The 14,337-nt window shown below is 39.2% G+C and overlaps 1 protein-coding gene across 1 annotated transcript in view; it reads left to right on the plus strand.

Moving 5' to 3' along the window:
• Window positions 1-14,337, plus strand: part of DES (desmin) — a 164,978-nt gene that overhangs the window by 92,957 nt on the left and 57,684 nt on the right. The window contains exon 5 of the mRNA XM_044075870.1: window positions 5,179-5,304. Coding sequence (XP_043931805.1) covers window positions 5,179-5,304 — 126 coding nt within the window. The remainder of the gene's footprint in view (window positions 1-5,178; window positions 5,305-14,337) is intronic.

The raw sequence follows: 14,337 nt of genomic DNA on the forward strand, positions 1-14,337 counted from the left end.
TTCCCCAGCTACTAACCTATCACCAATTAGTCATTGCCTACAGTGTGGTAACACAACAAGAAAAAGCCCCTGCACTAGGTCAACTTCTCACCCACTGTAATACAAATTGTCCTCTCCAATCTTCCGACAAACCCCTCCTCTGTATCTCTAGGGCTAATAATACTGCAGGAAAAGCACTGTTCTCCTACTCCATAGCTAGAACCTAGAATAATCTCCCTCCTGCTCTGATTTCTGCCCCTACCTCTTCTCACTGTAAAAACTCACTTAGAACACAGTTAAAGAATAAGTGGCTATGCCCATGTATTACATAAGTCCTCAAATTATTACACTTATATACTTCACTTCCTAATATGCCTACTGTAATATATATTACAGTCTAGGTCTTCTCCTAATGCTGATTGAATTTGTATACTTTTTCTGTTATTAACCATGTTTAACTATTTTTTCCTGTAGATATATATATATATATATATATATATATATATATATATATATATATATATATATATAGGTCTTATGTCTTCTTAAAACCAGCAAAGAGATGTAATAGCGAACAAAAGGAACACTCAGACCATAAACAAGGTTCGCTGTGGAGAACCAAATAAGGGAATGAGACCGAAGTTGAATTAATCCAAAAGTTGTCTAAAACACTTTATTCGTAGGTCACCAAAAAACAATCCTTGAATCATTGAATTTGTTATAAAAGAAGGGTGTTTAATTGATTAAGCTTCTGGCTTCTGAGGAAGACGTTCGAAAACGTATTATCAGTGTAAAGCGTTAAGGATTGTTTTTTGGTGACCTACGAATAAAGTGTTTTAGACAACTTTTGGATTAATTCAACTTCGGTCTCATTTCCTTATTTGGTTCTCCACAGCGAACCTTGTTTATGGTTTCTTATGTCTTCTTCTCTATACTGTATTTTAACATATTGTTTGAAAATTCTCTGTATACTGTATTTTAACATATTGTGTAAAATTTTACTTACTGTGGAGATTTTCTCCCCGGGACTCCGCTGAAAATGGACCTGTGTCCAGTCGGACCATCCCAGTTAACAAATGTAAAATAAATAAAAAAATAAATAAATAATTGGTGATCTGTTAGAAATTATATAGACAAGTGTAAGACAGAAATTTAGATGCAGCTGTTTGTGACAAAATGCTCATGATGATCTGGAAAAATTTAAAAAGACTCTGTCCAAGCTTGCCCATTGCCACATAGTGGTGCTTCTGGTGGGGGTCAGAGTACAATATACAGTGATTTGCCTTCCCCACCCCTTAACTTATACAATTCCAAAATTACCTTACCTTATAGAAGAGGGAATATTCTGATGAGCAGCAGTATTGGACTTCATATATATAAGACCACATTTTCAGTCATTCAGTTTTGGTATTCTGGGACTCGCAATAACATGCCTCAGCATTTCAAAGAGTTGCCCAGTGAGTCTTTGTGTAGATTTATAAGATTGTTCTGTGGATGTGTGTGTGAAAGAAGCCTAGCTTTGTTAACCAGTGCTCCTCATTTCCTGCTGTATGGTAACTTAGTCTCCTTACATCAAATGTACATTGCAAATAAAGGTTAGCTGTCAACTGCTATAACAGGCATTCACTAGTTGTTGCTAAAAACTTTGAAATACCACCACACTGCCTAATATGACTTAGGAGACAGTCCTTTTCATAAAAGCTCAATGTAAACTGCTGTCTGTTAATTCAGAAGCACTAGTTCAGCTAATGAGAAACATTCAATACAGGTATGTCAGGCCCTCCATTTGTTCACTGATAGAAATTTCTCAGACATACCTTTTTGGAGGAGGAACTTTTCCGATCATCTCACATTGGACTGAACTGACTATGGACCACAAACAAAGATGTGCTTGCTGTATTACATTCCTAAAATGTCCAGACTCACTGATGCCCTACATTAGGATGGCAGAAGAATATGATCTGCAAGTACACTGCAGCAGGTAGGGTAGCACTGCAATGGATGCTAGCACTTTATACTAAATGGGACACTCATGTCAGCACAAATAATTTGTAGTTCACAGTTTGTAACAGTATATATTTCATTAGCAATGTTATAGTAGGTTATATGTGCCCAGAGTCACCAAACTGGGATGGGAAGGCTTCAAAGTTAGTGGGCCATAGTTTCTGAAGTGTGAACCAATCACAGTGTTAGATGCAGATGTCTAGAAATAGGCTGAAGAACCAGTTGCTGATCTGCTGGTTCAGGAAGAAGATGGACCAGTCACTGTCACTCTTCTTGGAGATAAATGTAGAATTCACTCATCAGTAATTGGTGGGCTGTGTGGGAAGCACCAGTCACTGGTGGGATGAGTGGTGGGTAGGCAAAGGATACCGGTTATTGGCAAGTTATGTCTATGGGATGAAGGTCAAGGATCCCATATGCTGACATGATGGTGGAGGACATTCTGGTCACTGGCAGGAATGGAGGAGGAAGTGTACTTTGAAAACTGACACAATGGCTGTGGGGGTATACTGGCTGTCAGGTTGGGAAGGATGCACTTATCACTGTTTAGGTATTTTGATTTTCAAAGGTACTTATTATTATACATGTCTGCGGGAGCTGAAGTTGACAGTTGCTTTTAGGATCTCTACATTTGTTGAAAGGCACTGATCACAGCTGGAAAATAAAGAAGTATTTAGAGTGGTCACAATTTGTTATCTGTGTACATCTGAGAGTTAGGAGGGGCCAAAGCAATATCATGTCTGGGAGGTGGGGGTGGCTGTGAGTCAAGGGTCAAATAAAGAAGTATTTTGAGTGGTCACAATTTGTTATCTGTGTACATCTGAGAGTTAGGAGGGGCCAAAGCAATATCATGTCTGGGAGGTGGGGGTGGCTGTGAGTCAAGGGTCTCCATAGGTGATCTTTTAGGTGCTTTCAATCAAAATCTTTTCTACATTCAGTCCCATGAACTGTATACCTCCACTCACCACAGATATTCATGGGTAGTCTGAATAGTCTTGGGGCTGGATTCCACAAGTAGCAGGATGGTGTAGCTGAGTCTGTATGCTCAGAGGGAATCACTGCAATGAGCTGATGACAGACGCACACCCCCACATATGCACGAGGACAGGAAATGATCTACAGAATAACTACAGAACTGCACGCATGTGTGTGTGTGTGTGTGTGTGTGTGTGTGTGTGTGAGACATATCCACAGGTGCACACTGTCTTATAATTCACATCATATACTTTGCCCCAAAGTTTCAAGTTACAAAATGCATTTATAATCTGATTCCAAAGCATGCAATGTATATAAGCTGCATTTTGTTTCCACTTTGTTCCAAAATGTTCTAAGAATCCCAGCAAAGGAAAGCAGTGTGATTGAGCAGTGTGTAGTACAGCAGAATCTATAAGGATTATTGGCCATGCTCTACAGTAACATTTAATGTGTACTGTATGGGGAAACATCTTTGTGTATCCTGATGAACAGGTAGACAGCTAGATTGACAAGTAAGGTACTGACATTATTGTGGTTTGGGAAGGGTACCCCTTATGCATGTAGTTTATAGTGATAGTCTGCTTTCTTAAAACATACTATTGGAGAATTTGTTACTAAAACAAAACATCAGTACGAGTAGAGAACAGAATAAATTTCACAGCGATCTGACAATGGACCCAGGATTACATCTTGATTTGTACTGTTATGTATGCCGTTACTGCAGGATGGCTCTAGTGGATTTAACTATGTATCTACTAGAGTACATTTCAAGGCTCTCTGCTGCCTATAAAGGTGTGAACATGCTTAGCATAATCAGCAGACCCACATGTACCCACACATAACAGGCTTCTAGTTTAGTACATATATAGCCATGCATTCCCTCACCTCTGGACATGCATTCTGCAGTGGCAAATAAAGATGTACTAGGGTACGTACCTGACATCACAAGAATACTTTACAAGCTTTTACTTGTGCCGTGGTTTAGAGCAGTGACCAGATTCATTTTTATGAAAGTGATATAATGGCATTAGCATAACAAGAAGGTTTGCACCCATCTTTGCATACAGTATGCAGCAAGAATTTTTTCACAATTGCTAATGTATTTTCATATCTCACATGCCTTCTTCATATCATAAACTGCTTTGGAACTTGGCATTTGGTGCAGTGTTGGGAAACATCTACAGATGTTATGATGAGATAGTCTGTCTAAATCAGGATGCATTCTGAATGACATCCCTTGCAGCTGCCTTTGCCAGCCACAATGGGACTCACCACCTTTAATACCTATAGCAAAGTGAACCTAAACAGCACTTGTGCTACAGCATTAGAACATGCCAGCATAACCATGGTTAACCATTTATCAAATATGTGATAACTGCAAAGCTGTTTCTTAACTGTTGATATTTTATTACATTAACTTATTAATTTATTATTATTACCCAGTTTAAGTGTAACCTACACCAGTGGATGGGGAATGGAATATATATACCAAGCCTGGTACCCATGCCCCTTATGGACAGATGTAGCTTAGGAACTCCTGGCTCTCAATGTCCTATTTGGATACAGGTCATCATTATTCTTCGGGAAAGTCTGGCTAGGCTTAAAGAGGCCACTTGGGTCATTAGCATAGCAACAATCTATGAATATATGAATTACCTCTCAGACGTTGATGTGATCTTATCATTGTTATTTTTATCAGATAAATATACGACCCAGTGCCTGTTCACTGGTGTCGTTCTTCTTAAAATGTTTTGATACTACTGCTTGCTATTTAATCTGTTGCATTATCCATGCATTTTGTAATAGTTTTACCAGCTGTATTATGACTATTTTTTTGAAGAATGCTGTTAGAAAATGTCAGCACATTTATATGATAGTAAAACATCTTGCAGATGTCAAATTATGTCCACTGTTTGAATTATTTTGTATATTAAAGCATGACTTTATGTGCTATATTTTCATGGAATGCATGGCATACTTTCCCCTTCCCAGTCTGAACTGTGATATTCTAACATTATCCAATGCTGGGTAAATAGAGTATATGAATCAGAGAGGAATACAAAGTAGTCAGTAAAATACATAGATTTCTGACTTCATGCTTACTGAAATATAAAAATACATTTATTTTTTAAAGTTTATTTGCTGTGCAAATTCCTACTTTATTTAGATTGTGCTGGTAATTTTTTATTTATTGTTTTTCTTCCCCTTTCTCGCATATAGGTGACTGATTTATCCCAGGCTGCTACAAAGAACACTGATGCTCTCCGACAGGCTAAGCAAGATATGATGGAGTACAAACATCAAATTCAGACTTACTCTTGTGAGATTGAGGCACAGAAAGGAACTGTAAGCAATTATGTTTTTAATCTAACAGTACCCAAATTCAACCAATGCTTTGTTTAACATTCACAAAAGCAAAAGAGGCAGCAAATTTGCTGACAAGTTATGCAAAGTGTGTTGTTTTAACATAATAGATTTTTCTGCATATTATTCTGCATTTACATTATAAGCTATTCTCAGTTATTTCAGTAAGATATTTTGCCTTGGAAATGTCTTTAGTCACTCAAATAATAGCATCACATCAGAATCTCTAACATTATAGGGATCTTGACAGCTCTAAAAGGTTCTTTCAGCAAGTGCCATTTATGTGTGTGTGTGTGTGGGGGGGGGGGGGGCTGCTGAGACCACTTTTGATGTTAATGAATTTTCCATTTTCTCCACTGTTGGGGTGCTATGATGTTTGGTATATTTAAGTGTAAGGATTGTGAGGGTGTCCTTCCACAGTCCCCTGGAAAAAAAAACTTACTTTTTTAACAGCACTCACTAAAACCACCTTCATTAAGTTGATAAGCTTACTGGGTCTTTAATAAACTGATACAGAGTTTTACTGGTAAGACAAAATAGCTTTAAATTAACGTGTGATTTAAAATACATTTCCCAGGTAGATGACAAGCCTGATATTATTTACTTATATAATTATTTGTCAAATGAATGGTGGTCTCACTGTGTGTACCACAGTTGTCATAATTTGGATGCAGGCTTGTTAGTTACATAAGGAGTAATACCTAACAGGGTGGCAGTACAAACACATACTTGATTGTTTAGAGGCAAGATGAAACAATGTATGAGAGGACAGCATCTAAGCATCTGGAAAGTCTGATGTTCTCCGATGTTGCCAAGAATGGAAAGCATTATTACAGATGTAAAATGGACCTTGAAGTATTATGGTCAAATAAAGAAGAAGAAGAATTTTAAGTCTTTTATAGCACTCTTTAGTTATTAATTATTAACCTTGAAATAAAATATTTTGTAAAAAAACTTTTCATTCCAATACTGATATAGTACAATGGTGCTAGTCATCCTTGAATGTCCGTCCTAGAGAATGTGTATTCACATTGGGAGTCCTAGACCTCATTTTTCACTATGTTTAAATGCACTTTCTCTCAAAATGCTACCAGTCATCCTGCCCCCCCCCCAAGTGACCCATTTGAGCCACCATACCTGATTAGCTTTGAAATGCTGCCAGAAGGCTCAAGAATAAAATGGGTGGAGACTGCCATTTGAGGTTAACTCAGGATTTTCTTTACTTTTTGCCCTCTGTTAGTTGAGCTGCTCAGTATATTAAATATGGTATATTTTGGGTGTTCCCACGTCTCCATTCTCCCTGAACTGAAATCAAAATGTTATGTTTATTACAGTATCTCCAATAATCTGACCAGGCCAAGCAGTAGCCCCCCTCTCCCCTGGAATGGATAAAAGCAGCCTCTGACTACTGGCTCCCATCCTTCTGGTTGGCCTCTTAGGCTCCTGGACTTACAAGTTAAACTTGGCCTATCAAACCTGAAGTCAAGGGCATTTATTATTTTTATATTTTGAAGTGATTATTTTATAGTCTTGTGCATATGCTATCAAGCTATATGCTTATTCACATACTATGTCATTTTTAGATGTGCTTTTTCCATTGAACTATTTATGTATTGTGATGATACTGAGTTCTTTTAACGTGTGAGTATGGAAGTATGGTACATAATTTTCTGCTTTGGTTGGATTACTGTGTTTGCTAAAGGCTCAGCTATTCATTAATACATGCTGGAATCTAAAGCATTTTGTATAGTTTGATGAAATAACATATTTTTGTGTCTGGGGATGGCAGTTCATCTTAAGTAGGATGCATTAGTATGCCTTTGTGTTTCTTTAACAAAAGTTTTATGTGGCTTAAATCAGATATGACAATGAGGCATTTATTCAACATAATATTGACATTTCTGATTTTGTGACTAGGATAATAGTTCTGGGCTAGACATTCAAGTTTCATCCTTCATGTCTTTCAGTAAATACATCCTATTGCAAAACTGTTATCCTTGTGCTTTCCTGTTTGTAGTTTGAATACTGAAAATCCCTCATATCATTACTTCTGGCTTTTGTCCTGTTGTGAGGAATGCTTAATATCCTCTGTCCCTCTCTCTCATAAGTTACAAACCATTGCAGGCATTGCATACTGCCCAAGATCCTCAATATATGTTAAGGAAACCCTGCTGTACTAATATATCATTCAGAACAGCAGGTTAATGCTAGCTTTTGTGCAGCAAGGAAGGGTAAAAAAATCTCATTGTACTTGATTTTTTTTTTAAATGTTATCCCTGCCGGCCACGGTGGTGCAGCGGTTAGCGTTGCCGCCTCACAGCAAGAGGTTCTCCCGTTCAATCCTCAGCTAGGGTGCCTTCTGTGCGGAGTCTGCATGTCCTCCCTGTGGTCGCGTGGGTTTCCTCCGTGTGCTCCGGTTTCCTCCCAAAGACATGCTGTAGGTGGATTGGACACTCTAAATTGGCCCTAGATGTGAGTGAGTGCGTTTGTGTGCCTTCTGTAGAAGGTTGGGCGCTGGGCTGGCAACTCAACACCATAAAACTCCACTGCCAATCATGAGCAGACAGGTTATCCGCTGTGGCAACCCCTAACCGGGAAAAGCCGAAAGAAGATAATAGTTCTGGGATGTACTTCTATGTTTCTGTTTAATTTTTGTACTACTGCTTATTATTTCTTGTAAAGTATAAGGGTGTGTATGTGGCTGGATTGTTCTTCTAGTATTTTCTACATATTTCTGAGTGGCAGGACAGTGTTTCTTGTTTAACTGTTCAGATTTTTGATCTGGATTTTTAGAATGTTTTAAGCAAGTAATACAGAGTTTGGAAGACCAGGCTACATCTATCCTAGTTTTCATTAGTACAGACCCATTTTTTCAGATACAGAGTATAAACGCATCTTAACTTACATTATAAACTGCAAAAATTAACAAACCAGTAAAAGAAGCAACAATAACTTTCATTCACACCCTTGAAATAAGACAGTATGATGACCCAGAAGGTAAAACAATAAAGCATAGACCGAAGCTGCCACAGGAAACACAAGTTTAATCCACAAGCCACAAACAGTTCACATAAATGCCTCCAAATACACAATACATTTTCAAACACAATACGTTTTAACTTCTCTACACAAAAATTAAGATCCCAAGGAGGGGTCATGGGTTGTCTTTGAGGTCTCTTATGCAAAACTCATTTCAAAAACATTTTGATATAAGAATTCATTGAAAGAGGAGGACTCATGGGCAGACATGGTGAAATGGCTGTTAAATGAGCCTTGAAGGAGGAGTAAGTAAGGCCACAATATAGTAACTCACACAAATATTGTAAAACCAGAGAAAAACTAATTCTGAATGGATACTGCTTGTGTTCTTGGCACCAAATAGAAAACCTTTTCCATTTACTAATATGTGATTTTCTAGTAGCAGGTTTTCTTACCTCCATTAGTACCTGCTGCATGTCCTCAGTGAACAGGTGCCTAAAGGGAATTAAGACTCTAGCATCCAGGCAGTCAGTGGAAGTTCATTGGGTCAGTGTATATCAAGCACACCTGATATTGTATAAGTAGATACTCACTGTAAGAAAGCTTGTAGTAATTGCCCATGGTCATTTCTAAAAGAAGGGAGAGCCCTACTGTGGCCAGAAGGAAGCCACCACAATGATCTTGGAGGATTTCTTCTGAATCTTTAGAAGTACCTTGGATATCAGTGGGAAGGGTGGCAAAGCATACTGGAACATGCTTGTTCAAGGAAAAGAAAAGGCATCTCTTTCTTCCAAGCCTTCTTGCACGGAGTCCTGCAGCACAAAATTGCCAGCTGATTGTTCAGAGAGGAGGCAGACAGGTCTACTTGAGGAAATCTTCACAGGTGGATCAAATCTTGGAAGACCCCATGATTTAGTTTCTATTTGCGAGGGTCTGCCCTTTTTCTGCTCAGCTTGTCTGAAACAACATTTTGCTCTGATGGAATGTAGGATGCCTGTAGAGTAAGATCGTGCTGTGAAACTATGTCTCAAGCTAACATGGTTTGTCTACAAAGGTGGTATGACCTGGTTCCTTTTCTTTTTGGTTGTACCACATGACTATTGTATTGTGTGTAACAATTAGAAGAGGTCCATGGGACCAAAGATTATTCAGAGACCTGAGTACCTTAAACAGGGCAAGCACTTATTTTATATTTGTTTATTTGCATGTGTCCTTGGTGTCCCACACACCTTGCACTTTTATTCTTCCTGGCACTGCTCCCCAAGCAAGGTCTATGGTATCTGTGGTGACTGACTGTTTTGAAGGATGGAGGGTGTACAGGATGTAGGGAATTTTGCTGTCTCCACCAAATTATTTCTCTTCTGACAAATCCCATCACTGGAATTTGAAAAGACAATGGATGTTGGTGCTGGGACCAAAGAGACTTCAGCTACCATTGTATCTTTCTCATGTGGAATCTTGCCAGGGGTGTCATGAGAATCACAGATGCCATGAAATCAGAAATCCTGAGTTATTCTCTCATGGTGACTTAATCTGAGTGAAAACCTTAGACATAGATCTACATATAGACCTATTTTCCTGTGGAAGAAAAGCTCTTTGAAATGAGATGTCTAGCAGATACTCCAGGAATACAATCATGTGTGAAGGAGTCAAAAAAGACTTTTGAGTGCTCTCTTGGAATCCCAGCTTGAGAAATACCTGATACCTTGAAAAAGACTCAGCAAAGATAAGAAAGTTGTCTAAATATTGAAAAATCTGGATACTGCATAGCCTACAATGAGCTATACTGACTACCTGGTGTAGCTAGACATTTTGTCAGTCCAAATGGTAAGGCAGAAAACTGATAATGTGATCCAGACAGACAAAACCTTACGAAATACCTTAAGTCAGGATGAATAGGGATGAGATGCTAATCATTTTTTAAGTCTAGTGTTACCAAGAAACTTAAATGAGTAAGAAGTAACAGGTTGTAAAGTGACAGCGTTTTGAATTTGGGACCGTCACAGACAGGTTTAGGAAAGCAGCATTTTGTTCTTTGGCTCCAGGGCCGGTGATAGCATTCTGGGGTTCCCCAGCATGTGTCATGCTGGGGGCCCTACCTAGGAGGTTGTAAGGTGTGGCCACACCCCCTTCTCTTTACTTCAATCCTCAAAGTTTTGCTAGAAAACCAAATTGCTTTGAGGGACAGATTATAACATCAAGCACAGTCTGAAACAGTCTCATAGCTCATACCCCCTACCACCAACCTCTCAGCACATAAGACATAAGATTAGGGCTTTAAAACACTAGGATTCTGAGCTAATAAAGATGTTAGAACAGATTTTACAGTAGCATGTGTTGCATGAACCCACATTTTTTGTGGGTAACAGACAAAAAATACCAGGTAAACATCTCAACATTGGATATCATTCTCATAGCCCCTACCCCCGCCTAATGGTTTAGCTCATTTCTAGACAAAGCCAAAAATAATCACAGAACAACACAGAGCACAAACACACACACACACACACACACACACACACACACACACACACACACACACACACACACACACAAATACAGAACATACGTCTGGAGCATTTCTCCCCGGGCCTCCACTGAAAATTGGCTCGTTCCAAGTTGGACTTTCCCCGGTTAACAAATGTTAAATAAAATAAATAATAAAAAATAAACAAAGGCATAACATCAGAGATAGATTTAAAAATTGCTATTATAAACTTACAAAGGTACTAGAATGAGAGTATGCATTAGTATGAATTAAAACATCAGTACATTCTGCGGAATATTCACAGTCCCTACATCCCAATGTTTCAGCATAATAATTCCAGATAAAGCCAAAATTATTTGCAGAACAGAGACATAATGTAAGTAATAGTTTTAAGCATTCTGTTTTAAACATTGTTTTAAACTTATAAAGATAATATAACAAGTTTTCCATCAGTGTGCATTACAATAATTCCTGTAATTTCTACATTCTCACAACTCCCACCCCCAATCTTTCAGCACAAGAATTCTGGACAAAGCATGAAAGCTTAAGACAAAAACTAAACATCAGGGAAAACCTTTAAAAAATGCTTATAAAAATGACTGAATGGGTTTTCTCATAATTTGATGTATTACTAACTTCAATCTCAAAGTTTTGCTAGAAAACCAAATTATTTTGAGGGACAGACCACAACTATCAAGCAAACAGTCCCACATCTTTCACAACGCCCACACCTCCTCCACCAACCTCTTAGCACAGTAATTCTGGATGAAGCAAAAATAAAAAAAACAAACAAAAAAAAACAAGACAAAGGTGTAATGTTAGGGATTTAAAACACTTAGCTTATGAACCAATAAAGATGCTAGTATAACAGATTTTGCAGTAGCATGCATTGCTTGAACCAACATTTTTTTTTTTATGAGAAGCAAACATTAAAACACCATGCAACATTTTCACTACCCCTACCATCCTCCTTACCTCAGAGCCCAACAATTCTAGATAAAGCCAAAAATAATTGCAGAACAAAGGTGGAACTTCAGGGATAGTTTTAAACATTGCTATTATAAATGCATAAAAATGTGTAGAACAGGGTTTGCATTAAAATTATATTTGTGTTTTCTGCATCATTCTTTCAACACAATTCTGGACAAAGCAAAAAAGCCGGGCAAAAGCATAACATCAGGCATTTAAACACTCATCTAATAAACTTATTAAGATGCTAGAACAGGTCTTGCATTGCATGAACTCAAATTTTTCATGGGAGAAAGCAAAAAATCCCAATCAGACATGAGGACATGAGGACATTCTACAATATTCTCACAGCTCATATTCCCCTCCCAACCTCTCATCACAACAATTCTGGACAAACCAAAAAATCATAGACCAAAGGCATAGCACAAGATAAAGTTTTAAATACTGCTGTTACAAACTAAAAAAAAAAAAAAAAAAATTACCAGAATAACAGGGTTTACATTAGTCTACATTAAATCATCATCTACGACATTCCCGACTACCAACCTTTCAGAGCAATTTTGGACAAAGCAAAAGTAAGTAAATACATAAAAAATATGACTATTCTTATGCAGGACTGATTAAAAAACTAGAATCTGGACATTAAGTATCACAGACAAGCCCCCCCCCCCCATCTCTTAGCACAAGAATTCTGGATAAAGCTAAAATATAACTATTTAAACCAAAGCCTCTCTCCACCGCCACCCCCCCAATCCTCCAAGAATTCTGGGGACAAATATTACAATCCTCATCTCCCTGTGCCCCCACCCCCCCAAAAAAAAGTAAAAAAAAAAAAAACTTAGCAACTTACCTTTTCCTGTAGTGGAAGGCTGCCACTAATCTTCTGCTCACATTAAATTAAAGTGTGACCCCTGATTGCTAACACACAGACCAGTTCAACCTTTTTAAATTTGTCCTTCTTCTTCGTTTGGCTTTTCCTGGTTAGGGGTTGCCACAGCAGATCACCCTTCTGCTCATGATTGGCAGTAGAGTTTTATGGTGTTGAGTTGCCAACCTGGCACCTAACCTTCCATGGAAGGCACACACATGCATGAACTCATGCCTAGGGTCAATTTAGAGTGTCCAATCCACCTACAGCATGTCTTTGGGATGTGGTAGGAAACCGGAGCACCCAAAGGAAACCCACACGACCACAGGGAGGACATGCAGAATCTGCACAGAAGGCACCCCAGCCGAGAATCGAACCGGAGAACCTCTTGCTGTGAGGTGACAATGCTAACCACTGCACCACTGTGGCTGCCCACTTAAATTTGTCCTTAAAAGGACAGTTTTCAGTGGTTTTAAAAATTGTCCTTACAAGGGCAGTTGAAAATGCATCTCCTTGGCTTGTCCCAGTGATCGCTGCTGAAAGGCTTTCTTCGAAAGGCCTTGTCCTCCTCACACCATCCGTAATAAAAGATCTCCGGAAAATCCAAGTAGCAAAGCAAACTTTTCTCTTGAAAAACAAGAGAAAGGAATGTTTGCTACACACGTGCCTTTTTAAAGGCAACTGACACAGGATGTGCTTTGCAAGGACCACTTCCTTGAAGAGAGAAAAAAAACAACTCTCTTCATTGATTGCTGCAACCACTTAGGTCCTTGCTTCACTGAAGTGGACCTGATGGAGTGCAGCTTTCAGTTGACATCACAGCTTACAAGAAGGCAATTTATTAAAAGTTTTGGTGGTGCTGTGAATCGCGCGATGCTGCCATAATTACGAGTCTGCAAGAACCTAGCAAGGAGGAAGGAGAAACCTATGACTGCTTGTGTGCAAGTTGGCTGCACGTTGTTAATAGGGGCACTTGTGTGCAGGTAGATAACTGGGGGCCCCCTGCAGCCGTGGTTTTGGCAGGTGCCTAATGCTGGCTATGTCTGGCACCAGAAACATCCTTGAATAAAAATCTTTTTCAATCTGGGACAGCATGTGTCGAAGGACAGGGGGAGAGAGAGGAGTGTGGTCTGGTGGGTGAAGGAGTTGCCTTCTGGAAAAGGGGACTTTCCTCCCACTGCCAAATGTAACTTTGAATGATTTTCAGAACCCATTTGCCTAAAACCATCTGTTGCCAAAAGAAAGTGAAGAGTCAATCTTTCTGGAAGAGAAAAGGGACTGCCAGGGTGATGGTAGTAGAGAGACAAGGTTCCTTAAATAGTCATTTTGACTTTTTGGACTGTTTTGGTTTTGGGCGGCCACAGTGGTGCAGCAGTTAGTGTTGCTGCCTCACAGCAAGAGGTTCTCTAGTTCAATTCTCAGCTGGGGTACCTTCTGCATCCTCCCTGTGGTCGCGTGGGTTTCCTCCGGGTGCTCCAGTTTCCTCCCACATCCCAAAGACTTGCTGTAGGTGGATTGGACACTCTAAATTGGCCCTTGGCATGAGTGCGTGCATGTGTGTGCCTTCTGTGGAAGGTTGGGTGCCGGGCTGGCAACTCAACACAGTAAAACTCCACTGCCAATCATGAGCAGACAGGTGATCCGCTGTGGCGACCCCTAACCGGGAAAAGCCAAAAGAAGAAGAAGGACTTTTCTTGGTTTTAAGGGCGTG

The sequence above is a fragment of the Protopterus annectens genome, chromosome 6.part1, assembly GCF_019279795.1.
Source record: "Protopterus annectens isolate FY-2018-M chromosome 6.part1, PAN1.0, whole genome shotgun sequence".
In the NCBI taxonomy this organism is placed as follows: Eukaryota; Metazoa; Chordata; order Ceratodontiformes; family Protopteridae; genus Protopterus; species Protopterus annectens.